This window comes from Arvicanthis niloticus, chromosome 18 (genome assembly GCF_011762505.2).
Source record: "Arvicanthis niloticus isolate mArvNil1 chromosome 18, mArvNil1.pat.X, whole genome shotgun sequence".
Classification (NCBI taxonomy): domain Eukaryota; kingdom Metazoa; phylum Chordata; class Mammalia; order Rodentia; family Muridae; genus Arvicanthis; species Arvicanthis niloticus.
The window spans coordinates 43,531,107-43,557,736 of record NC_047675.1 but is presented as its reverse complement, the minus strand read 5'-3'; the positions used below and the strand labels follow the sequence as shown (position 1 = coordinate 43,557,736).

The 26,630-nt window shown below is 44.9% G+C and overlaps 1 protein-coding gene and 3 long non-coding RNA genes across 16 annotated transcripts in view; 2 read left to right on the top strand and 2 right to left on the bottom strand.

Annotated features, from left to right (window-relative positions):
* The window catches only part of Hsd17b2 (hydroxysteroid 17-beta dehydrogenase 2), a 59,588-nt gene extending 57,225 nt beyond the window's left edge, over nucleotides 1-2,363 (bottom strand). The window contains exon 1 of the mRNA XM_034522656.2: nucleotides 1,948-2,363. Coding sequence (XP_034378547.1) covers nucleotides 1,948-2,212 — 265 coding nt within the window. The 5' untranslated portion in view covers nucleotides 2,213-2,363. The remainder of the gene's footprint in view (nucleotides 1-1,947) is intronic.
* Nucleotides 2,364-2,893: 530 nt separating this feature from the next.
* LOC143434989 (uncharacterized) lies at nucleotides 2,894-16,708 on the top strand. 11 transcript variants are annotated; one of them, XR_013104919.1, is made up of 5 exons: nucleotides 2,894-6,047; nucleotides 7,329-7,495; nucleotides 8,379-8,448; nucleotides 10,199-10,341; nucleotides 15,122-16,702. It is a non-coding gene; the product is annotated as an uncharacterized LOC143434989 (long non-coding RNA). The 11 variants fall into 11 exon arrangements; XR_013104926.1 differs by lacking the exon at nucleotides 15,122-16,702 and adding an exon at nucleotides 9,682-9,722 and having other exon boundaries at nucleotides 7,329-7,389; nucleotides 10,199-10,661; XR_013104920.1 differs by lacking the exon at nucleotides 15,122-16,702 and adding an exon at nucleotides 9,682-9,722 and having other exon boundaries at nucleotides 10,199-10,661.
* The window catches only part of LOC143434988 (uncharacterized), a 25,250-nt gene continuing 11,748 nt past the window's right edge, over nucleotides 13,129-26,630 (bottom strand). For all 3 annotated transcript variants that reach the window (XR_013104912.1, XR_013104913.1, XR_013104915.1), the window contains exons 3-4: nucleotides 14,325-14,406; nucleotides 13,129-13,809 (exon numbers count right to left, since the gene is read on the bottom strand). This is a non-coding gene — a long non-coding RNA (uncharacterized LOC143434988). The remainder of the gene's footprint in view (nucleotides 13,810-14,324; nucleotides 14,407-26,630) is intronic.
* The window catches only part of LOC143434990 (uncharacterized), a 5,643-nt gene continuing 2,583 nt past the window's right edge, over nucleotides 23,571-26,630 (top strand). Inside the window, exons 1-2 of the long non-coding RNA XR_013104928.1 lie at nucleotides 23,571-25,800; nucleotides 25,981-26,046. This is a non-coding gene — a long non-coding RNA (uncharacterized LOC143434990). The remainder of the gene's footprint in view (nucleotides 25,801-25,980; nucleotides 26,047-26,630) is intronic.

The window sequence follows — 26,630 nt, the reverse complement described above, 5'->3', positions numbered from 1 at the left end:
TATATTTTTTTTTATTTATTTTTTTTTTTTTTTTGTTTTTGTATTGGTATTGGTGGTAGTGGTATGTTTGGTTTTTTTGTAGTGTTGGGGATTAAACTCTGGACTTTAGCATACACAAAACAAGTTCCTCTACTCCTGGATTTGGCTAAGTTTTAACAAAGATCTTGAACCTTTCCAGGAATAATACCAACCTTGTGTTTTCATTGTGCAAATGATAGAAAATGACATTTTAGTGCCTCTCAAATACCTTGAGCCTTGCTCCGACATTCGGAAGAATTCCCCTTAGGCATTAGTTAGTCCCTGGGCTTTCATTGCTCACTTCACTTAGGTGTTGACAAGACAAATAAGTGGGGAGCAGAGCCCTGTTTTCTCCTCTATCTTGGGATCTGCTGGAATCGCCCCTTCTCAGGTCAACCGAAAGAAAAAGTGTTAAACCTTGAATTGATCTCCCGGAGTGTCTGCACTTCCAGGAAATCCTGTGACTGGCAGGATGCTATAACTCATCTATTTCCAGCATTTCTGAGGCTGGAGAGATAGCTCAGTGAGGATGAGACTTGTGTAAGCTTGAGAACCTGAGTTCAAGTCCCTAACACCCATGGGAAAAGCTAGGCACTGTGGGAAATGCTGTCAGCAACTTGCTGGAGAGCCAAAACCAAGAAGATCTCTGGGGTTTGCAAGCCAGGCTAGCCAATCAGTGAGCTCCAGAGTAAGGGAGCAACACCATCTTAAATGATAAAATGGGGAGTGGCTGAGAAAGACACCCAGGATCAATCTCTGATCAGAGAGAGAAAGATGAAGACAGAGACAGAGATAAACAGAGACAAACAGAGACAGAGACAGAAGTATACTTAATGGATCTGTCTTCTTTCATCCAACTGGGAAATACAATAGCTGCTCAACTTCACTGTTGGATTTTAAACTCAGAGAAGCTGATGTCCTGCAGTTCTGTGCCACAGAAAGAACCAAACCCTGCTCATAGGAAGAAATTTGTTACTGGATTTAAGGTTTAAAAAAATAGGGGAAAAAAAAAAAGTAAGTAATGTTTAGAGTCTGTTTCTCCGTGAATCATCAGCCTATGAGTCTTCTGACCACAGCCAAGGGTCACAGACATACGTGACGGCAGCCAGGGGCCCTAGCCATAGGTGATGACTTCCCCATGCAGGGGTGACACCCTCTTCACAAAGTGACTCTGCTGATGGCCTTTCCTCTTCTTTCCAGGCCTTTCTGGGTTAGGATCACTTGGAGGAATTCTAGTTGCAGCTTCACCAAACAAACCCGTTTTACAACTCCAAGGACTCTAATTCAGCCTCACGCTTAATGCAGAATAACACGCAGAAGAAGTGAGAGGCTGGCAGCTCGGCTACGGAGCAGCTAGATCTGTGCACGCACTGCCAATTTGATCTAATTAAGAAGCACTAACACACTAATGACACGTAGAGAAAAGGTTCAAACAGGACAACAGGGTGGTTCCTGGTTCAGGATAGCAGCCCAGCAAATTAGACTCCAAGCACAGTGGTCTCCTTAGACATACAGTCGTGTGCCGAAGCTGGCTGGCCACCTTATTTTCATACATACAGGGGTGACCACGCCTAGGATCTAGATAAATAGTCACCTCAGAACAGAATACTGACTAAGCCTGAAGAAGTCTGTCCGGTGCTTTCTGGTACAAAGACATGCATGAAATGATACATTTTACTTGTTAATATTTACTTCTAGGAAATTAACACACTCATTGTATAGATCTGTGACCCTGAGCAATTGTCACGTTTCGTCTTACCAAACCAAAGGACACCCAAAAAAAATCAATGAGAACCACTGGGCTATGCGCTGTCTGTCATTCACTCAAAACTGTCAGCATTTCACACTCAAGCCAAAACTGAGTCCCGAGGAGGCAGAGAGGGTCAGGCCCTTCTCCTCCGGACAATCACAACAATGCTGGCCACTTACCTGTCACCAGCACAGCCTTTTGATCCACAGGTAACAAGTCTTGGTCAGATGAACTCATATACAGGATGAAGCAGGACACCGATAAAAGGAACACGCTGCAGAGGAGGGACAGGCTGAGCAGGCAAGCACCTCCCCAGAGGCCAGCGAGACACACCACCTGGCTCCGCAGCTGCCCTGGACTCCGGGATTTGCAGAGAAGCATGCCCCCCAGCACTGCAGTGGCAGCCAAGCAGAGCCATGCTGACTCAGAGGAAAACGGGCTCATTCTCCACTGGCCTTCACTTGCTCTGGACCAGTGAGTAGTGTGAGTGCAAAAGCTGGCTGGAGGCAGCCCGGCTTATATGAAGGGAGAGGCGAGAGGGGAGGGGGGGGCAACAGCCCCCGCACCCTTTGAACTAGCATGTTAAAGGTAGTGATAGGGGAAGCTACTCCCAGGAGGTAATTTAAACTATGCTCTGGGATATAAATACCTGTTCATTCCCCTAAGGCACTCAACACATACACATGATCGCACACAGACACAGACACATACACACACAAATACACACACACACACATGTACACACTCACAAATATACACACACAGAGACATACACATACATACACACATGCACACACACAGAAATATACACACATACATACACGAATATACACACATACAGACATACACATATACACACATGCACATACAAAATATATACACACATCATACACATGCACATACACACACATCATACATATGCACATACAGACATACATACAGGCACATGAACACACACACATATACACACACATCATACACATGTACATACAGACATTCACATACACACATCATACACATGTACATACAGGCATTCACATACACACATCATACACATGTACATACAGACATTCACATACACACATCATACATATGCACATACAGACATACATACAGGCACATGAACACACACATATACACACACATCATACACATGTGCATACAGACATTCACATACACACATCATACACACATGCACCCGTGCGCACACGTGCACACACACCTTCCCACCTGGGAGATGTTTACTCAGGTAATGATTGACAGAGTTGGAACCACAAGAAGACAATCTCCTTTGGATGCGCCCTCTCTGTGTTTGTTGAGTTCTTTTGCTAACTCCGAGTGCCTCTGTATGTGTGGCCGTGAGTGTGTGTGTGTTTGCGTGTTATCCAGGTAATCAGTGAAGCTTGGAAGGTGGACTCTAAGAAGAAAGCATTCCTGATTTGGCCTGCATCTGGAGGATTACTGCCGACGGACACAGGTTAAAGTCTCAATGAACCAAAAGGAGGCAACTCCTTAGAGGCATATGGGAGGTGCCTGCGTCTTTTCCAGAGGGCAGTTGTGCCAGGGGGAGACCATGGCGATGACAATCGAACTGAGAGAGGCTGTCAGAACTTTCTCGTGACCAGTGCTTTGCTCAATTCTGACTCAGTCTACTCTGTTGGAGGCTCTGTTCTGGATGGATAGTAGGTCTCAGTCTTCGAATAAGATGTCCTTACAACGTTTCTGTTCCTGTGGCCATGAGAGGCAATCTGAGACTAGAGAGATCAGGAGCCGAAACAGTGCAGCAGCAGAGTCAAGCAGGCAGATCCCTGGTAATGCTCTTTGAACCACCCACTGTCTACTTTAGGTCAAACACAGAAAAACAGCCCCTCCTGTGCTTGTTCTTCCTTTTGCCTGGCTTGCATCTTACACAATCCTTTGTCAGAGCTGGCTCGTAAACAAGAAAATTCAGGCTGGGAGAGGCTGTACTTTATCCAAGAGCAAGGAATCTGAATCCACACACACCAGTGACTCACCAGCTTCTGGAGTCATTCTGTAAGAACCGGAGAGACAGTTCAGTCCCTACACACACGTATTCAGGTACAGTATACCACATGCCCTTGTACACACCTGCACATGCACACCTGCGACACACACACACACACACACACACACACCCCACCAGTTGCAATACTGATGGCCAAGGGGAGCTCGCACTGAGTTTGATGGGTATGGTGCTTACTGGCGTCTGCCTAGGAGAGGTGCTGGACACTAAGAAAACTGGAGAGAGATGAGCCCTCACGTTGTGTTCAGGTGGCTCATATTTAAACCCATTTCCGTTTCCACGGTTGTTAAGGATGAGGTCATCTTGGCTGGGGGATGCTGTCTCTTCACCTGTCAATAACACTGTGCCCCACCTGGAACCCTAGACAGGACCTCAGAAAGGCTGCAGAGCCGCATGTTTAAATGAAAGAGAACACGAGGCAGGAGGTCTGGGAGAACACAGCACCACTTCGAATACAGGCTCGTTCTAGAACGAAGGTGCACAGAGGGGCAGGGGTGGTGGGAGGAGTCTGGTACTGCAGATGTACAGGGAAACAGGGTTTGCTCAGGATCTACCCAGTGGCATAGCTTGTAGGAAGACAAATGGGGCCTTGGATGGGGAGTCGGGGGAATCAGCTTCTAGCTCAGATGCAACTCAGAAGAGTCTGCCTGGGGCCAGTGCCACTGTCAATGGAGGATGAGGCAGGACAGCTCCGGACCCAGGCTAGTTCAAGGGCCAAGGGAAAAAGGTTAAGAAGCAGGAACCTGTGAGCTACACTGTGGAGTGGGATCATCGTGGGAGTCAACAGAGCTTGCATGAGAGACCAGTGTTGGGTGGTAGCAAGTTATCTCTGCTACCAACCAGCCTCACAGACACCTGGCTCTAGCCCTGCAAGCTTAGAGCCATGGGGCTGTGGAATTCTTGAGTAGCTTTAAACATTTCCTCTCTCCCTCCACAGACCCCATCCCATCCTAATGCTGACTGCACAGACTGATATTTGATGGGTGGGGGAACCATTGCCAGGGGTCTTCCACATGGGCATACGGGACTAGCTTTGGTTCTTTTCTCAGGACATTGGCACTGTGGCTTCTGTACCAGAGCGGGACCAAACATGCTTGTGTGGGTTTTCTGACAGGCTCATGCTCACCTGAGGTCGGGCGACTCTTTTTTTCTCAGGCAGCTCACGTAACTGGGGGAAAGCTAACTTCGTACAACACAGAAATTGAAGCAGAGATAGTTCTCAACCTAAGATAAAAAGGGGGCTGTACAATGGCTCCACCATTTAAAGGTTTGGGCAGGTTGCCTGCCATTCTAGACTATTTCCTACTCGGTAGAATGGAGGTTGGAGATGGTCCTCTTCCATAGGTATGTTTTGAAAATTGAAGGACTGACCTGGTTCTTCCACCAAGCCTGGTGCTGGTGTACAGTTATGAACAGAGGGTGCTTTCCTTCTCTGATTCAAAGGTTCACATCCTCTCAGCCCTTTCCACATGGCAGCAGAGATACTTTCCCCAGTCTCTTCTTGTTCCCTTGTTTCTCTACTTAATTTGTCACCCCACTCTTCCCTTAGCACCCTCTCCATGATGTCATCTCAAGTGTCACATGCTCATACCCCACCAAATCTTTCCCATGAGGTCAGCTTGAGTGTCACCTGCTCAGACCCCACCCGAACCCATACTTTCTGTCACACTTAACTCAGTTAATAATTCTGGACTGGTTTGTTTATTCTGAGAAATGCTCTTCTGGTTTTTTTTTTTTTTCCCGTTAGAGCAGTGGTTCTCAACCTCTGGGTCACGAACCCTTTGGGGAATCAAACAACTCTTTCACAGGGGTCACCCAGGATCATCAGAAAACACAGCATTATGATTTATAACAGTAGTAAAATTACAGTTATGAAGTGGCAACAAGAAAATAATTTTATGGTTGGAAGTCACCACAATATGAGGAACTGTGTTCAAAGGTCTTACTCAGCACTAGGAAGGTTGAGATCTCCAGTTCTAGAAAGTGATTCCTGAGGTCAAGGACAAGCCCACAGTGCTGTGAGCATTGTGTAATTGTAGTTTGCAGATGAAAACCTAACTCATGTCCTTCTGATCCTAGAATTCTTTCTTTCCCTGGGGACTGTCAGGGTCTTTGTCTAGCTGAGAATCACACAACCCCTCAGCAAGGACTTCCTTTTCTTACCTGTGGCATCAGGTCTTCTAGTTTGTCCCCATTGTTTTGACCTGGAACTGCCTTCAAGACCAGTCTTACATGGTAAGTGTCCCTATATCTGATAAGCTTTTGTACAACTTCTCAAGGACAAGGGATGATGAATCTCATCATTCTTGTTAATGATGTCCCTGGGTCAGTGCACTGTGACCTTCTGAGGGTGGAGAAGCCTTTTTGAAGACACTTTCTAAAGATGATAACTTATTATAATAGTTACCTTTTTCACTTTGTGACACAATAACTGACAAGAAGCAACTGAAGGAAGGAACTGTCTATGCTGGCTCACAGTTTGAGGGGATACAGTCTATGTTGGCTCACAGTTTGAGGGGATACAGTTTATGTTGGCTCACAGTTTGAGGGGATACAGGCTGTCATGGCAGGGAAGGCGTGGTGGCAGGAGCATGAGGCAGTTAGCTGGTCACGTGGCATTTACAGTCAGGAAGCAGAGAGAGATGAACGCCGGTGCTGGGCTCACCTCATTCAGTAGGGGTCCCCAGCCCAAAGATAATCCTGCCATCATTCAGAATGGGCCTTACCACCTCAGCTAAACCTTTCTGGAAACACCTTCATAGACACCCCAGAAGTGTGTTTCCACAGTTGTCAGAGTTGACAATGGAACTTAACCATCACAGTTACCAAAGAAAAGGATTTCCCAAACTGAGCAACGATAAAAAAAAAAACAAAACAAAAAAAAAACACTAAGAATCTGCAAATGTACAGTTGGTTGGTATCCATGACTCTTGAGCCTGGATGGCAGTGTGCAGAAGTAACTTCCCTTAGAGTAGGGCTTCCCTCTGAAACATCCCCACCAAGTGGCCATCTTCATTACTGCCAGTGATTCTGGACAAGGTGGAGTTCCCTCTGGTGCACTTGATGTGACTTGTTTTCCTTTCCCATTTGGGATCCACATACAGACATCTTACAGATGCTGAAACACAGTAGCTGTTCCAAGCAGATGATGCCCTTCATCCTCTCAAATGTTCCTTAGACAAGGTAGAATGTATTGGCTCTAATGTTGAGTTCCTAAGCCACAGGCCCAAAAGTCCCAACACCACTGAGATAATGATGCTGCGGGTGCTGGGTAGCATTTTGATATAGTGAGTGACACATGGTAATTCACTGAGCATACAGTGCACATATATCACTGTGATCCTGACCCAATGGCTAACACAAGGACAGGCTGGTCCGTGTGTTAATCTCAGAAATTTGAGGGCAATGTTGTTGAGAACACGTGCCTTTTGAACACCCAGGGGATGGTGAGAATTTCATATATTCAACTATAATTTTATGAATATTATATTTTGGGCAATTCTTTATTCTACACAGTGAGGAAGAAACAGAGAACGGTGCTCCAACAGCAAAGAGCCTGCCACAAGAGCATGAGGACGTGAGTCCAGAACTCCAGAACTGACCTAAAATGTTCAGCATGATGGCGTGTGTTTGTAATCCCTGCACTGGATAGGCAGAGATAGGTGCATCCCTGCATCTCACTGGTCAGTCAGCCCAACCAAATTAACGAGCTCTAGGTTCAATGGGAGACATTTCCATACAGAATAATGTAGAGAATGATTGAAGAAGACCTGGACATTGATCTCTGACCTCCATACACATGTACACATAGATACTTATGCACACTTACATGTGCATGCATACACACAAACACACACAGACACACTCACAACGAGACAAACATACACACATACACTACATCCACCACTACCCACAAAAATCTAAGCTAAATTCCAGGTGTTATAGGTATTCTCATATCATTTTTAACTTGTTATTCTAAACTGTAATTCATATAAAAAGTTGTCCGAAATATAAGTGAATAAATAATTATACATCTGTGTGCTCGCTCTCCCTGCCTCCTCTCTCTATCCAAAAATATTTTTGTGAAATCCAATTTGAGGAACTAAATAAATGGCCCAGTGGTTAAGAGCATTTGCTGCTCTTGTAGATACAAGTTCAATCCCCAACACCCTCACTGGGCAGCTCACAACCACCTGTGATTGGGGATCTAACACTTTTTTCTGCAGGCACCCACACACATGTGTACACACACACAGAGTCTCTCTCTTCCACGAAATCACACACAAATGCAAATAAAATAAATATTTTTTTAAAATGGTAATGGTCTTTGCACTAAATTGATTCATTTACACTTAATATAAATATCAGTGTATTTAATTTAAATCCACTGTCTGTTTGAACATTTGCTATGACTTTTCTACTTTCTGGCCTTCCCTTGAAGGAGTTTTTTATTGCTCTGTGTTCCAGTCACTCCTCTCATTATATTGACATTTCTGAGTTATTTGCACTTCTTTTGATGATTATGGAGAAGCTTGTCATGACCTGGTATGCTTGTTCCCTTCCTAGATAAGCCAGGACCTTTGGACACTTAGAAGCCATGGGACTGCTGACCAGCAGCACCACACCAGAACAGCAGGTACAGAGTACTAGCTTCCCTCTCCACACCCCCAGCAGCACACAAAAATTCCTCTTTCTTTTTGTGTATTCATGATAAAGGAGATCTGATCAAAACACAACAGTCAGAAAATAGGTTCATTCTTTGTTGTTGTTCTGTAGTAGGAATGGAGTCCAGAGCTTTGCTCAGGCTCTGGAATACCCTTCTGCTGAGCCAAACCCCTAGACTCTCAGTGGGGGATTCAGGACAAGCATGCCACCACCAAGACACTCTTATATGCCACTGTGTCACAAATTCTAATTATCCAGATACATCAAACCTGTCCACTTTTGTTGTCTTTCTTTGTATACAGTCAACAATTGTTAGTTTCCTATCAAATTATTGCCCCTTGTTGCATTTCATTTCCTTGTTTGTCTCCAAGCTTACTGCCAAAACCACTTTCCCTTTGTGTTTCCTTAAGATTAAACTTAGAGATTAAACTGCTCAGTTTTTGTTTTGCTGAAAATGACAATTCATCTTCTCTGTTGAAGGATATTTTCACTGGGTATAGAATTCCTGGTTGGCAACTGATCTCTTGCAGCATTTTCATGCCATTTGAGGGAAATTTTAAAATACTTGAATTTGCTTTTTTCACAAACTCTTTTGAAAATCTGTGTGTGTGCATGTGTGTATATATGTGTGTGTGTATGTGTACATTTGTGTCCATGTATGTGTGTGTATGTGTGTGCATGTGTGTATATATGTGTGTGCATGTATCTGTGTATGTGTTTGCATGTGTGTGTGCATGCATGTGTGTGATGTGTGTATGTGCAGGCATGTGTGTATACACATGTGTATTGTGTACATGCATGTGTTTGTATGCACACATGTGTTCATGTATGTAAGTGATATGAGCTACAACATAAAAGTAAAGGTCAGTTTTCACCTTCCACCTTGTTGGAGACACAGTCTACTTGTAGTTCATCTGATGTGTACTCTAGGCTGGCTAACCCAAGAACTTCCAGAAATTCTCCACTTCCCATCTCTCAGTAGAAGATCCAGAGTTACACATATTCACTGCCTCATCTGGCTTTGTGTGGATCCTAAGGATCTAAACTCAGGTTCTCAGGCTTGTATATGTCATGATTTTTTTTTCAACTCGACCCAAACATAGTTAATACCTGGGAAGACAGAGTCTCAGTGAGGAATTGCTTCTGTAAGATTGACCTGTGGGCCCATCTGTGGGGGCATTTTCTTGATTATTGACTTTTGTAGGAGGACCCAGACCACCGTGGGCAAGTGTTACCCCTAGGCAGGTGAGCCTGGGCTACATAAGAAAGATAGCTGAGCTGGGTAAGCCAGAGGAGGCAAGCCAGTAAGTGGCACTCCTCCATGATCTCTGCTTCAGTTTTTACCTCTAGGTGACTGCTTTGAATTCCTGGCATGGCATCTCACAGATTATGGACCTTAAACTGAGAGCCAGACAAATCCCTTCCCACTCAAGTTGCTTTTGGTCCTGACGTTTATCATCACAACTAGAAGCAAACTAGGCTACTCCACCAACGCTTTGCCCACAGAATCATTTGCCTGTTCTTGTTTCATGAGCTACAAGAAGTTTGATCCTAATGACTTGTCCGTAGTTTCCAGAAAGAACATCCTTAAGTCTTTTTAAAACTCCTTGTGGTTAAAAAAAAAAAAATCAGTTGATGCCCTTGTAAGGTGTTTTGCTTGCATTAAAATGAAATCTTTAAAATTATATGTTACTTAGATTAGTCTCTGTTCTCCCTTTCAGCGCCATGTTTTGAAGAAACTCAGAGATCCATATCTCTCAAAGATTGTGTTTGTTTTGATTTCTTATGACACCTGAGATGGAACCTGGATCCCTTCACTTGCTAGGAATATGTTCTACCTCCAACCTACACCCTCAGCCCTTCGGTAGGCTTTTCTGCGTGTTTGAAGGGAACAGTCATTAAGCCAGCACCCACTGACATGTGCATGCCCCACGCCTTTTCGTTATGGGAATTAAGCCTCAGACCTTGTTCTAGGTTTTCTGCCACTGAGCCATCTCTCCAGCCCCAAGTTCTGAACCCAGATGCAAGGGGAATAAAAGAAACATGGTATCTTCTCTCAATAAGCTTAGGATCCAGGCAGGGAGAAAGGCCAGTAAAAATCAGCAATTACCAAGCAAACATGGCCAGCATGAGAAGCCTTTCACAAGCTGGTGTTAAGCATATACTGTGCCTTTACTTTGCCAGGAGAGTTTGTCAAATCCCTGGCTGGAGTGCGGAGTCATTATGTTTATGCATTCTGGTTACCAGTGTGAGTAGCCCATCAGAACACAGACAGAGGCTAGTGGGACTTAGCTATTTATTGGATCATTGCATTAATTCCTGGTGACCTCCACTTTCTCTCTCTCTCTCTCTCTCTCTCTCTCTCTCTCTCTCTCTCTCTCTCTCTCTCTGTGTGTGTATTTGCACACATGTGCACTCAGGTACATGTAAGCATGTGTGGAGGTCAGAGGTTATGAGCAAGCATCATCCTCTATCACCTTCTACCTTCATTTTTTTGTTTGTTGTTTTGGGTTTTTTGGTTTTTGGCTTTTTTTGTTTTTGTTTTTGTTTTTTTGAGACATGGTCTCTCACTAAACATGAAGGTCTTCTATTTGGCTAAGCTGGATGGCTAATGAGCTTCAGGGATCTACCTGTCTCCCCCACATACACATACCCCAAAGTCTGGTATTATAGACGCACACTACCACGCTCAGCTTTTTACCCCAGCTCATCAGCTTTTAATCCCCTGCCTTTTCTATCAGTGGCTTGCTCAGGACTCACTGTAGGCTGAAGGTGGTACAACACCCATGTGCTTTTTATGTGAATTCTGAGAACCCAACACAGGTCATCCTACTTGTGTTGGATGGTCACACTTTACCTGCTAAGCCATCACCCAGCCCATAACTTCCTTCTTTGGGGTTACCCACACTGATTTTTAAAGGACCCATGTGAAGACCAGATTTACCTGTAGCCTATGGTGTCTATACGGCTTTTTTTTTCCTTTGTTCTCTTCCTCTCTGAAAAATGACAGGAGTTGAGGGAGTGGGGCTCCTGGTGTGTATGAGAAGCCTCTCTAGGAATATCTAACCTATGGAGGCTCGCGTGGTGTCAAGGATGCTCAGAGATGACATCCAAATCTGGATTGACTTGTGATAAGGGGCTGTGTCCTTTCTTAAGGTTGGCGAGCATTTATACTGTCACTTTCTAGTATTCCAAGCTCTTTCTGTGTATTCCTCCTAGAAACCTTTGCTGTGATTTGAGGTAATCATTTTCCTGGATTTTAACTAAGTAACTGGACCGGAACTTAATAAAGAGATTACCTATGACCCCAGTGAGACAAAGATGTGGGGGTGGGCACTTGCTATAAATGGATGTGAGAGGGGACCATCAGGTCAGGAAAGGACCTCTGGGGAGCAGTCACTCCCTGCACTACTCACTGTGCCACACCCTGAGCCTGCCTGTGCCTGTCCACCCTATCACTTGGGGCTTCTTCCTGACTTTTAAAGCCATGGACGCAGATTCTCTCCCTCAACTAGGAAGAGCAGGGGTCAAGGAGAAAAGCTTGGGTGTTTGTATTAAAGCTGGGAGGAGAAGTGTGAGCACCAAAAACTGGGTTTTCCCTCTCTACTGAGGTTATCCAAAGTCTCCACAACAGAACCCAAGGACTCCAGGATACACAATCAGATGCCACCTACTTGAATCTGAACTCACACTGAAGGGAGGTAACTGAAGAACCCAGAAGTGACAACTTGTGATTACATGCATAGAGACAATGACTATCGGTACATAACCTGGGTGTTAGAGGTGGTGGGGGGCAGGGTTAGATGCATAAACATGTCTGTCATTTGAGGCTGTTGGTTCATGGTGGAAGCTGAGAAAGTTCATCTCAGAAACGGAAGCACAAAAATGAACGCTTGATTTTCTGAGAGCTCAGGGAGGCAGTCAGTACAGGACCTGAACAGCATCCCCTAAGGGAAATTGTACTACATTTTTGTAGAATGGGGACACAAAGCCAGGGCGGTCAGAGTGGGCTGTTGCATTGACCAATCACACTTGACACAGGGGGTTAAGGAAGAGAGTTGATGACTGAGTCTTATCCTGGTCACCTGGTTTCAGGGTCCCGAGTCAGCTTTTGCAGTCAGGTCCCCTCCTGGATGCTGACCTGGAATTTAGAATGATAAGGGAACAAGGAGAGGGCAAGCTGCACACAGCCAATTACGTCGAGACGAGCAGCACACATGACTTGTGTGCCTAAGTGTAGATGACGGGACAACAACATCCTCCCTCTTTACATCCTTCACTGGGTAACAGACCAACATGAATCATCTGAATGAGCAGGACAGGTGTTGGTTCTGGGGCCTTGGAATGTGAACTCAGTTTTGATCCTACCAGGAAGATGGAACTCGTTCCTGAGATGGTTAAACGTTTAGTACAGAACCTAGAACAGGGCCCCAGTAGATAACTTCTAACCTCAGAAGCCTCATCTTTCCTGGCAAGTCAGATCAGACACAAAATCACCCCGACTTACATCTTCTTCCTGTGGATGGCAGCTGCTTTTGGCAGAGACCTCGCATGTGAACTTTGCCTCTTGTTTGCTAAATAGCTCTGTTAATCCACAAATAAAGGCATGGCGAAGGGATGGGACAAGCCTCTGCAATTAAACAGCAACTCGTTCACCAGCTCATCAGTTTTTAATCCCCTGCCTTTTCCATCAGCAGTTTACTGAGGCCCCATTGTAGGCAGAGGGTTGTGTAATCACTATGTCTCCTTGCTAAAGTGTGTGAGAGAGCAAGGCTCACACTCACACACAATGGCAGTGCTGTGCCAATGTCACAAGTCAGGACAGAGGTGATGGTGGAAGGCCAGCCTGAAGACCTCCAGTTCTATTCTGATTTAGCCACTCGGAGACCAACAAGGCTTCTCCACCTACCTAGCTCCACAAGAAGACAGCAACATCCACCAAAAGAAGAAAAAAAAAAAATAATGTTCTGCCTGCATGTTCAGATGCTTCTCTCTTCTTAGTCTCTGCCTTGTGCTTTTTGAATTTTATATCCACTGTCTCTCCTTCCAAGAACATGGGGAAAGAATTAGAATCCTACCCAGGATGGAGGAAGGAGATGGATAGACATCTTGCCAGCCTTTTCCTGTGATGGGACAGGGAAGTAGATTAGAAGCTTCTTCTGTGTTGCACACCATGCTGGAGCAGCCATTTGTCCAGACAGAGATGTCAATGGGTTGTGGCCACTGTAAAGGGACTGTGGCTTCTCCATCTTGGAGGTTCTGAGCACGTATTTCATTTTTCACTGGTCCTTGAAAAGATGATGAGTGTTGCTCAAGGAATTGTACTGGGTTTCTGTAAGACAGCATTGACTTTATTACAATGATGGTCTTCAGAGCTTATAGCTTCCCTCTTCATTTTGACATGAAATTCATTCTTCTCTCTCTCTCTCTCTCTCTCTCTCTCTCTCTCTCTCTCTCTCTCTCACTGAGATGATCCTGGCCATGGCTTCACCACCATGGTAGACTTTATCCTCAGGCAGTGAGCCAGAATGAGCCCTTCCTGCCTCCCTTTCTTCCTCCCTCCCCCTCTCTCTCCCTCTCTTTCTTCCTCCCTCCATCCCTCCCTTCCATTGCTTTATCAGATGTTTTTCACAGAGATAAGATAATAACCAACACAAACACAGTGTCTTATCTTGTTCACTAGGATAGTCCAGGTAAAAGGATGTCACCATTTCAAAAGGATCTTTTATCTCAGGAGTCCTTTCTGTCTCAACAAAAACTCCCACTCCATCCTTCTTAATGCTTTCTCTCCCTCTTTCTTGAATCTTGAACACTGAGGAAATAATTCTATACTGAGGGAAAACAAACCTCAGGCCTGCTTTTCTCTGGTAGGCGTGGCTCCAGACCAACAGGAGGCCTCATGCCTGAGTCTCCAGAAGGAAGATGAAACCTGCGGGGAAATGATTAGAGATAAGACATTTCAAAATTTGGGAGCCCAGCTGAATAGCAAAACTGTGTCAGGCCATAAGCCAGATGTTCCCAGAACTTTTCACCCATGTTTTTTTTTTTTTTTTTTTTCATTTCTGTGGGAAGGAGAAGTTTCCATTCATAAAGAAAACTGTGAGCAGAAATTGTTATGGCAAACCATCAACTCATGGTTCGTGGTTATTTAAAAATGAGCCCATTTGAAAATAATCAAAGATGTGCATGGGGATTTATAACAGAAGTTGTTCATCTCAGTGGTATTTATCATATGTATAATGTAGAAACAGCCCCAGTGGAGCACCATAAGGGATTCGTTATATAAACAGCAGTACTTTCATTTGATGGACGGCTATGTGACCATTAAAAAAAAAGCACGCTTAGTTGAAGAATATTTAATGACCTGGGAAAATGTTGGCAATATTTTTAAAGCAAGGAAATCATGTTACAAAGTAGCATATATGGTGAGATCGTATTTTATGTCTTTAAAACCCCAGATGATCAGCTGGAGCTCCTCTACTTCCAGGTCTGAGATTGGCTCAAACTCCCAGTCCCGGGACGCTCCGGCTCAAGTCCCAAGATGCTTGCTTTGCACAGATCCACCTGCCGTGGCCTCCTCCACACCCTGGGTTTAAGGTGAAACTCAACCTCACTCACCTTTTTTTTTTTTTTTTTCAAAACAGAATTTGTAGGTGCAAAGCCAAGCTTGCTGCTCTTCCTCCTGGCTTTGATGTTGGTGAGTTGGAATGAGACTCATGAACACTAGGAAAGAGGTCTTGACAGGCAATTCTAACGTGAATGGAATGATGGCACTGTTCATTGTGCCGGGGGCCTTACTGGATAATGAGGATCATGCTGATGAAATTAGGGGTCTAAATGGCTTTGGATTAGTGTGGCTTCAACCCAATGACATGTTCCTTCATAAAGGTCTGAAAGGGAATGGAAGGCGGTTAAGAACACTCCTTGCTCTTACAGAGGACCAGAGTTCAGCTCTCAGCACCTACATGCTGGCTCATAAGTGGCTCTGACTCGTTTTTTTTAGGGTTTCTGATTTCTAGTGACCTCTTCTGACCTCTGTGTGTACTGCACGCATATAGCACACATACATATATGTAGGCAAAACACTCGTGTAATAATAATAATAAAATAATAAATGTGAAGAGAAGACAGAGATAGACTCAGAGCAAAGGCTGCATAGAGAGATACAGGCAAAGATAAGACACAGTGTCCTGGTCTGACTCCTGGAGCTTGCAGCTTGGAAGAGGCAGGGCAGTAGCTTCTCCTAGAACCTTCAGTGGGGCCACGGACCTGCCATCATGTTGATTTCAGACTGTAAGAGGATGTATTCTGGATGTTTAAGCTACCTGGTTTTAGTCGATGATAGAGCATTCCTGGAAACTCACAGAATCACCTTAGCACAGATGGCAGAAAAAAACAGCCCTACCTTCTCACAAGGCCCTTAGTCCCACCCATCACCTCCCGGGTACATTCCTAAGCCTCCCTCGGTACATTCTCTCAGCTCCCTCCCTTCTGTTTGCACCTTTCTCTTCTCCCTCTATTCTGAAGTTACCATTTGCCAGCCCTCCCTCTCCCCACCATGTCTTGAGCTTATGTCACCCACAGCTTCCGTCACCTCAGCAAGGGCAGCTGCCTGCCTCCTTGTAGCCACAAAGCATGGAGGCTCTGGACTCCTTGCACTCAGCTCTGTGACTCAACCCACACTTGGTCCTTCAACAAGTCTTGGTAGCCACTGCCCGACTGCTTCTACCCACCTCCATGGCAGCTCTCCTGGCCCGAGCCACCACCTGCTTGGGTTTCAACCACTTTCCACAACTCCCTAGTTCTACCATTATTGCATCCTTGTATAATTACATCATCCTGTGGTGATTGGCCTTGCCTGTCAACTGGACGCACCCCGGAAGAGAGTCTCAGGGAGGACCACCAAGATAAGGTTGGCCTGAAAACGTGTCTTTGGGGAACTAACTTGATTTTGTTCATTGATATGGGAAGACTCCACCTCCACTCTCTTTGTTTGGACTGAGTGCTAAAGTGCATGCATTTCTCTCCACTCCCTGGTGTGGCTACAGACTGTGGGCTTCAAGCTTCCACCATTGTGACTACCCTACTGTGCAAGAATATGACCCAAAACCAAAATCACAAACCGGGATCAACCCTTTCTCTCCTAAGTGTCTTATCACTAAATAAAAAGCCCAGTACCAGGTATAAGATACATCCCTCAAGGTGTTGGCCAGGGGCATCCTGGAGCCCCCCCCCCAAAAAAAATACAAGATATTATCATTGCTCTTGGTTGCTCACTAGAACTTGGAGACACCATATATGTTGGTCATAGGACAGGAGGAAATATATATTACATATGCATTACATATACATATATATTGCATGGATATTATTATTATTATTATTATTATTATTATTATTATCCATGACTCCAGACTCATTGAGGACTGAGTACTGTCCTCACCTATGGGTAGAGAGACATGTCAATGCTCCCATTTTGATTATCTCCTATGTTGGGGCTTGTGGGATCAAGTCCCACTCCTTGGTTGGAATTGGTCTATATCCATGCACTAATGTTTTACTCCCATGTGCCCAACCTCTGATAGTATAAGCTATAAATCACTCTAACTTTATAAGAAACGTCTTTGAGTTGACACAGACTTTCATTACCTAGAGTTCCTGGTATGCAATAGCAGGTTTGAACTCTTGCCCCACATAACCTGCTATGGTTATAAACTCTGGTTACATGCCCTAAGTAGCCACGCTCTTTCAGTTCACCTGCAGCAGAGAGACAAGTAAATGGGTGGGACACTCCAGAACAAATTATAGTCTCTGCTGGGGTGGGGAAATAGCTTGGGGCTGGGATAAAGTATTTGCTGTGTAAACATAAAGATCTAAGTTCAGATCCCAACACCCACATAAAAGTCAGGTATGCCAGTGCAGCTCTGGAACCCCAACACTTGCAAGGTGGAGATAAGAGATACAGGGGGCTATTGGCCAGCCGGGCTGACTGAAATGGCAAGTTCAGGTTCAATATGAGACTTTGTCTCAAAATCATAACCAGTGAATGAGGAAGAGGACCACAAAATCAATGACCTCCAGGCCCCCCTCCCGCCACACACACATAAACAAAGTTCAAAATTAAACTAAATTGGCCCTAGATACAAAGCCTTGGCATCGGCAGAAGAGACATGCTAGACTTCCCTCCCCTGTTCATCCCTCCCCTGCCTCAGCACCAACTGCAGTGTTCTCTGGACCTCCAGGCCCCCTCTCCACAGAACCACTCATAGTGAGGCAGAAAGCCTTTTCTCTATTTCTCTTATCCCTTCAACATCTCCAAGGTCTGGTGGCCCCTGGTGGCCCTCTCTTGATTCTCCATGAATCACCCCACTTCTTGGCCCAATCTCCAGTTCTCTGACTCAGTTTACCCTCATTCCATAGTTTGAGGGGAATGAGCCAAGGGAAGGTACCTTGCACCTGGGAGTGGAGGAAGGAATGAGAAGATGTAGCTGAAGTGTGGCCTATGGGTGGGTTGTCTAAAAGACTCTGGTCCTGCGTTCTCTCATATCCACCTTGCAGTCACTCTGAAGTGTCCCCCTGCTTAGGAAGCCACCATGAAACTAGGGAAGTTGTAGAGGAGGTGGGGCCCATGAGATAACTTAGTAAGAAAAGACACTTGCTGCCAAGCCTGACAGAACTGACTGTCCCCCACAAGTTGTCCTCTGACTACTACCTGCATACCACAGCATATTCCATACACCCCAAAAAAAAATAATAAATTTTTTTTAAAGAGATGTGAGGGATGGAGAAATTGCTCCGTGCTTAAGACTGCTCACTGCTCTTCTAGAAGACAGGAATTCCGTTCCCGGCACCCACATCTGGCACCTCATAACAACCTGCAACTCCATCTCCTGTAGATCTAACCATGTCGTCTGGCCTCTGAGGACCCCTGCACACACATACATTCACATAGACACACATCAATGAAAAACAAAATCAATCTTTTTTTTTCAAACGAGCCCATGAGACTACATAACAAGACTAAATAATCTGAGAGTCAAGAAAAAAACAGGGTATGGAGATAGTGTGGCCAACACCCAGGGTATGTGGGGGTTAGAAATCCTCCTCTGGATACTGGAATAAACTAGACCATCTCCACACTCACCAATGCCGTTCTCAAGCCCTCGTACCTTTGGGAGTCATCAGCCTAGGGAACATGATTAAGAGAAAATGAAACAATCGAAGGCATCTTTAAGAGTGGCTGATGGAGGAGAAAATCTGATGTTTGAGTCTTGGGTTTTAACCCACTGGGAAGTGGCAAAGAACCAAAGGAAGGGCTCAGAACAGGAAGGGGAAGGGAGATGATAACGCAAATGAGGAGGAAGAGGAGGGAGAGAGGGAGGGAGGGAAGGAGAGAGAGGGGGCACAGCAGAGAGTAAGAGCAGACGGTTTAGAGACAAAGGGAGACAAGAGTCTTCCTAGAGCTGGAGGTCTTAAAACAAGGGAGTTTCAATGAGTCTGACACGGCTAAATCCCTCAGGAAACATCTGTACCCAAGCTGTAAATGAGCCAGGCACGAGCGAAGAGGCACCTTCACATCAACTCAGCATAGTACCCGTGTAGTTCCCCCAGAAACACCACCTGAACTCTTCACACACCAGGTTGCAGAAAGCAAAGGAACTTGGACCTCATAGCACACTGTCTGTTACGGCCACAGTTGCCAAGGAGGAAGAGCATTTAGCGATGCTGTGAGCTAAGTAAATACTTGCTGCTTATCGATGTGTGTGTGTCACAACAATGACTAAAATACTCCTGGGGTAAAATGATCCTTGCAGTCAGTGGAGGGAAGAAAATGAAGTAATTTGAGAGTGAAAATCCATTCAAGTCAACTCTTGGTTTTTGATCCAGCTAGTTAGAAGCCTCTTGTTATTCAGAGCTCTCTCTGCTTCCTGCTCTAAGGTTTTTCTCTGCAGCCTGAGAAAGAAGGAGGCCAGAGAAGAGCCTGGGGGCAGAACTGTGGCCTCAAGACAATAGAGCAAGACAGGCAAGCTGTTGGCGCCTACCCTCTTTCCCAGGCTGACTTTGACACCCTTGACTTACTTCAATGGGGCGTGTCAAGGTGATAGGCCATCCCGCCCTCTTCCTCTCAATCACCCTTGAAATTAGAATGAGACTGTAGTAAGATTTTTATGACAGCTGTATTGATGTATAATTCGCACATTACGCAGTCTATTCACTCTGCTTGTTCAATTCAGTGACTCCTATTCACAAAGTTACATAACCAAAATTACATTTCACCACCCCAGAAAGAAATACTATACTCCCTCCCCTCAAGTCACCCCTCACCTCAAGCCCCCCACCCCCACCCCCAGCTCCTAGACACCACCCATGTGCTTTCTTTCTCAGGGATTTGTCTATTCTGGCCAATTCTACAAGTGAAATCATGCAGTCAGTAGTTCCCTTCCGCCCCCCCACCCCCCACCCCCGCCGTGTCTGGCCTCTTGAACTGGCTAATGAGGGCAGGGGGATCATGTTTTTATGGCTTGTCCATGTGGTAGCACACACTAGCAGTTCATTACATTTTGTGGCTGAAATATATCCTATTAAGTGAACACAAAACACTCACTCATGGATTCATTTGTCCATCACTCACCATTCTAGATATTTCCAGTTTGGAACTGCCAAGAATCATGCTGCTATAAACACCCCTGTGAACGTTTTACACTTATAATCTTTTGCTTAGCCTTGAACTCACAACAATCCTCCTGCCTCTTCCCCCCCCCCCCCGAGTGCTGAGATTGCAGGCTTGTACCACTACACCTGGCTCTACACATCTAAGTTGGGGTGGAGGGGGTGTCCGTCAGGAGGCAGGCACCACCTCATTTCAGCCAGGATCCAGGTCTCCTCGGCTCGGACTACGAAGTCCATGCTTCTAATCTTGATTTCTTTCTTCTATGTTTAGAAGTTTAAAATGGGAAGTCATGGGGTGAGACAGATACCTCAGTGGTTAAAAGTGTGCTTTCCACAAGCTTGAGGACCTGAACTCAGAGCCTCAGCATCCACAGAAAAAGGCCACAAACATCTGAATGGGGGGCAGGTGGGGATTGAGTCAGGAGGATCCTTGGCTACTAGCATAGTTTCCAGTTAAGTATAAGATGTTGTCTCAAAGGAATAAGGTGGGGGTTATGGAACAGAGCCCTTGATGTCCTCCTACTCCTCTGTGAACATGTATATAGGTGGCATACACCTGCATACACATGTATACAAACACCATACTTGCATGCACACACACACACACACACACACACACGCACGCACGCACGCACGCACGCACACACGCACACACGCGCGCGCGCTCATTACTGCAAGCGAACTATTCTTTATAAGTAAGACTAGTTGTGACATCTCCCAGCTGATGGCACCAGTCTGTTTGGAAACCACCATCTCCAAACATATGGCCCATGGGAGAACATATTTGTGCAGGTGGAAGGAGCCTCTCCGACCCTGTCAGGAAAGCGTTGGCAGGTGTTGCTCTGAAGAGCATGGAGAAGCAATCAGGCTTTTCCCCTGAGGGAGAAGCTGTGGTCTGAATACTCGCGCCGCCGCTGAAATCATACACTAAAGTCTTCATGCAATGCGATGGTATTAAAGGCGGGGCTCTGGGGTGACTAGGTCATCAGCATTAAAAGTGTCCTTATAAGGAAAGCCCAGTAAGCTTGCTAGCATCGTTCCCATTACATCAAACCCAGCAAGCAGACAGTATCTGTAAGCCTGGAAGCTGTGTTGGCTCTCTGACCTGGGACTTTCACCAGTTATGGTTTTGGATTGTGTTTGGTAGTCTACGGTAATTGGTTCGGTAACCTGAAGAAAAGATACACTGTGTTTCTCCTTCCTCTGTTTCCATCTCCCTCCATCCTCCTGGACCGTCTCAGCATGTGGACAAGGCCTCCCCCTTCAGATTCAACATGGCTTGCACTACATGAAAGAATGCTTCCTCTTTTATCCCATTGCAGAAATAACACCTCACCACTCTGCAAACCAGACTCCTACCTGCCTCTTTGGCTCCTGGCTTCTACCACACTTTCTCTGGTCTCCCTTCTCTTTAGGAAACCGCCTACTGGGGTTACTGGATTTCACTTCAGCTGCTGCTTTCTCCGTAACAATCCAGGGATCTGTGCCCAGAGAAACCAGGAGCCTGGGGGGCGGTGGGGACACTAGAGAGCAGATCTGCAGGGGTAAAGTCAGAGGGCACAGAACTGAGACATTCCTGTGTGTAGCAGACGCTACAGGTGCCCCACTGGCCCACCTCTAGTCGCCACACCTGTGCACGCATGCTCAACTTTCAAACGCAGGCACCTTCATGTATGTGTATTGTTTTCTGTGGGATGCTGGAGGTGGCAGGGTAAGTACACCTCAAGGTCATCCTCAGCCATAACCAGATTGTCCTGGTGAACAAACAGGAAATGGTCCTACCTGGAAGGTAGGATAGCTCTGAGAGGGTATTGGTTCCTAGCTCTAGTGCTCTCCCAAGGGACCAAACTCATCGGCCCACAGGGGAGTCATCTGTCTCCTTTTCCTGCTAGAATCTCCTCTGAGATAAACTCATGGGTTTTGCCAGCTTTTGCTGTCATCACAACAGCATGCCTGAGAAGCAACTTAAGGAAAGGTTTGTTTGAGCTCATGGTTCAATGAAGCCCATTATAGTGGAGAAGGTATTGTAGGTAAAATGAGTCCATGATGGTAGAAGCTTCTAGAACTGAGTTCTCATGTGGGACTGATCAAAAAGCACAGGAAGCCAAGCCAGATCCAGAAGTAGAATACATTACTCAGAGGTCCACCCCAGTAGCCTATAGTTGAACCTAGACCTCACTTCCTCATGGTACCACAGCCTCCCAGAATATCACCATCAATTGAGACCAAGGGACATTTCACAACCAAAACACAGCCCTTTCGCACTGACTCTTAACTTCAAGGTCTGGTTCTGGAAAGTCGAGAACTCAGACATGGTCGTGGGCTTGGAAGGGATGTGGTCTCGGTCCAGTCACACCAGAACTCATTGCAGACACTATCCAGAGAAGAGACATGCCCTCCCAAGAGTGTGTACGTATATGTGTTTGGGGGGGGTCACCATATACCTTCCCACTGAGGCAAGAGTTGCTCATGACTCCTTTTCTAAAGGAGGTTCTAAGCAAGGCAGTCAGGAGCAGATGGCTCCCAGAGAATGCTCCTTGTGGTGCAAGCATCATTTGTATCGTGTTGCTACATAGCAGTTGCAGTAGGTGATAGAACCACCACTGCTACTCAGAGGGGACTGTCTTCCTTCCAGCTGCCTCGTCCTAGATCTAAGGATGATGCTGGGTGCTCAGCCCAGCCTACTGTTGAACAAAGGTATTCTGCAGGGCAATGAAAAGGACACTTAAGAACCATCCTCCCTCCAACGCTTCTTCCTCTCTTGGTGGATGCTGTTTTACTATCTTGTCTTGGCGCAAAGGTCCAACTGCTGGTAAAACAGAAAAACCTCCAAAATATTTGCTCATTAAGCCTGTGCCTGTGGTAAAATGGTTAGGAAGGAGCACACGTACCAGTGGATACAAGTTAAAGAGAAAATACAGATAAGATATGTGGTTTGTGGGGCTGGAGGGGTGACTTCACGGTCAAGGGTGCTTGGTGCTCTTGCAGAGGATTTGAGTTCATTTCCCAGAAGCCATGTCAGGAGGCTCACAACGACCATGAGACCATGAGTGCAGGCCCAGGGGAGACAACACTCTCTTCTGGCATCCTCAGGCACTTGAGTTTATGTTCATATAGCCACATGCAAACACACATTTATAATATAAAAATGTATAATATAATATAAAAATTATAATAAATACAAATACAATATAATAATATGCAATAAATATTATATATAACATGTAATATGTCACATGCAATATAATATAAATAGTATATTTATTATAAAATATGTATAAATATTATATTGTATTATAAAATATATATAGTAAATTTTTTACATTTATAATATAAATATACATTTTAATATCTGTTTATTATATTAATGTTAATATTTTGGTTATAGTACTATTCTATAGTTTTATAAAGAGCTGTTATTGATGGAATCTGGCTGAAACATATAGGGAGCTCTTTGTATTATTTATTAATAATTATTTCAATAAAAATCCAACTTACATATAATGTATTATTAATTATATGTAATATAATGATTACTAATTATTATAAGTATTATTATAATTATTATTAATATATTACATATGGTCTTACATAGCAGTTAAACTACCTGGGTTAGCAAAGCTAGTGAGGGGATCTCCCCCATGGGGCCATTTAGGAGTCCAGGTTTCTCTGTCTTATTGTTATCTGCACACACACAGTTGAAGCCAAGTAGACAGCTCTTCTGGTTCTCTTTTCTGTTGCTGCGATAATGTACTGACAAAAGCAACCTGAAGAGAAATTCACTTTACCATTTCAGGACATGGTCCATCATTGAGGGAAGACAGGACAGGAGATAAAGACAGAAACTGGAGGCAGGAGATACTGGCAAAAGCTGCTTATTAGCTTGCTCGCTGGACAATGCTCAGTTATTTTGCTTACACATTACAGGCCCACCTGCCTAGGGACGGTGCCACCCACAGTGGACTGGACCTGCCCACATCAATCACTGCTGGTAAAACAGAAAAGCCTCCAAAATATTTGCTCATTAAGGGAATATTATAGAAAATCTCTCACAAAGATGAACACAGGCCATTCTGATCTGGGCATTTCCTCAGTTGAGGTTTTCTCTTCCCAGGTAACTCTAGGTTTGTGCCATCTTGACAACAGAGACTTAACCAGCACAGTAACCACTGAATTTCAGCCCGTGAAAAAGGAAAAGGGGATGGTGGAGGGAGAAATCAACTCTTCTTAACATCTGATGCAAGAATTGAACACATCATTTCAATCACACCTTTCTGGTAAAAACTTAGCCACGTAGGCATGCTTTCCTACAGTGAAGATTGAAAAGTAGAGTAGTATTATATAAATGACCATGCAGGACAGTAAAGTGCTATCACTGTGGAAGAAAAGAGAGACACACTTTGGGTAACAACCAACGATGTTCCATAGAGTATAAAATGGCTGCCTTGGTTGATAGAGTGTTTTTTATGTGTTCCCCAAACACCTTCTTGGGGGTACAATCTCTGACATCTTCTACAATATTTTTCTGTCTTGACATTGAATGAGAGCAAAATCTGTCTGTGTTAGAGTAAATATGTCCCCCAAAGTATCCATATCCTTAGTGCCTGGAAGCCAGAAATATAATTTAACATGACAGAGAGGGCCTTGAAGACGTGGTTAAGTTACAGATCTTGAACCAGTGACTATTGAGTGTTATCAATATGATCCCTAAATGTACTCACAAGTATAAATAAGAAAGTGCACAAAGGAGATTAAACTCTGAGGAGAGAAAGGCCGTGCCTTATGATAATAGAAGAATTTCAGCTTCTGCGATCTTTGAGGTGAAAATCCCATGAGTCAAGAGTTGCAAAGAATAAGCGTTGGGTTGACTAGAGTTCAGCTCAGTTGCTTGCCACTAGACTTAGACTGAGTTATATCTGCAGGACCTATATGGTGATGGAAAGAGTCCTCTTTTCTACACACACACACACACACACACACACACACACACACACACACACGCTAAACATAGTTTTAAATTTTTTAAATAACACAACTCTTGAAATTGGAATACATAACAGCAAATTCTCCTGCAGTTCCTCCATGGGTAGCCACATCGACACCTTGACTTTAATCAGGTGAGAATGACTTCCAATTACTGCCTCTGGGGCTGTAAGAGACTAGTCGTAGGGCTTTAAGCGTCCACATTTATGTTAATTTGTAACAGGAGACACAGTTCCAACTAATCAGAAGATGTCTTCCAGTTATAGTGATGAAGTAAGAGACGGCCAAGTGACCCATGGCTATCCAATCAGAATCTTCCCTGCGACTTATACTAGGACAGAAAGCTTCCCTTCTGAGGAGTCCAGGCAACGAGGAAGCTGCTGACTTTGGCTACCAGCAAATCTCATTTTTTTATTTTTTTTCTTGCCACAGGAAAGAGGCCAGCCAAACATTAGCAAGCTGAACTGAGAGACAGCTGAATCCACCTTTTGAGTTTCTAGTTACAGGAGCCTAAAATATTTTCCTTTGATTTTCCAGTAAATAGAATGAATTCGTATGACCATCGATTCAAAACTAAGAGTCGGGCAGTGGTGGCGCACACCTTTAATCCCAGCACTTGGGAGGCAGAGGCAGGCGGATTTCTGAGTTCGAGGCCAGCCTGGTCTACAGGGTGAGTTCCAGGATAGCCAGGGCTACACAGAGAAACCCTGTCTCGAAAAACCAAAAAAAAAAAAAAAAACCTGACTAGGTAACATAGCTGGTGTCTGTACGCCTCATTTCCTGAAAGCACTGAAGAGTGAAGTGGCAGGCATGAGCTTCAGCCAAAAGCTTGAGAGGTCTTATTTCCTAGGAAACGATACTGATGCTGAAAGATCCTAGCCAGTCATGTGTCATGTGACCATCTCAACCAATCACTGTAAGTATAAAATGAGGCACCTCTTGGCTAGGAAACTCGGGATAGCATAAAATTTCATATTTTCTTCTTGATATTTTTGTGCATGAAAATAATGAATTTTAGCCTACTATTTTCTCTTATCTCCCATTCCTTCTCCCAGTGAAAACCGTCTTCTTAACAAGTGCTCTCCTACTTTGGTGTGTATGTGTGTCACGCATGCGAGTGTGCATACACTGTGAATGTGTGTGTGTGTGTGTGTGTGTGTGTGTGTGTGTGTGTGTGTACAGTGTACATTAGTGTCGTGGTTGCATGGGTTGGTGGTTGCATAAGCAACTTGTCAGTGGTTACATCACTGACAAAATGTCACACTTCTTCCCTCAGCCATCATTAACTATCGGTAATCCCTCAAGGATGGGTGGGTCCTCATGAGCCCCTCCTTTTTCTATGCTGAAATGTTAATGGTGATGTTCTAGTGTGCGTCTTCTGCAGGGAACCACAACTGTAACCAGTTCCTGAATCGGGTCCAGAAGACACTGTTTTCCAACAATCCTCCCCAACCTCTGGCTCTTAGAATCTTCCCAGCCCCATCCCTTCTGTGATGAGAC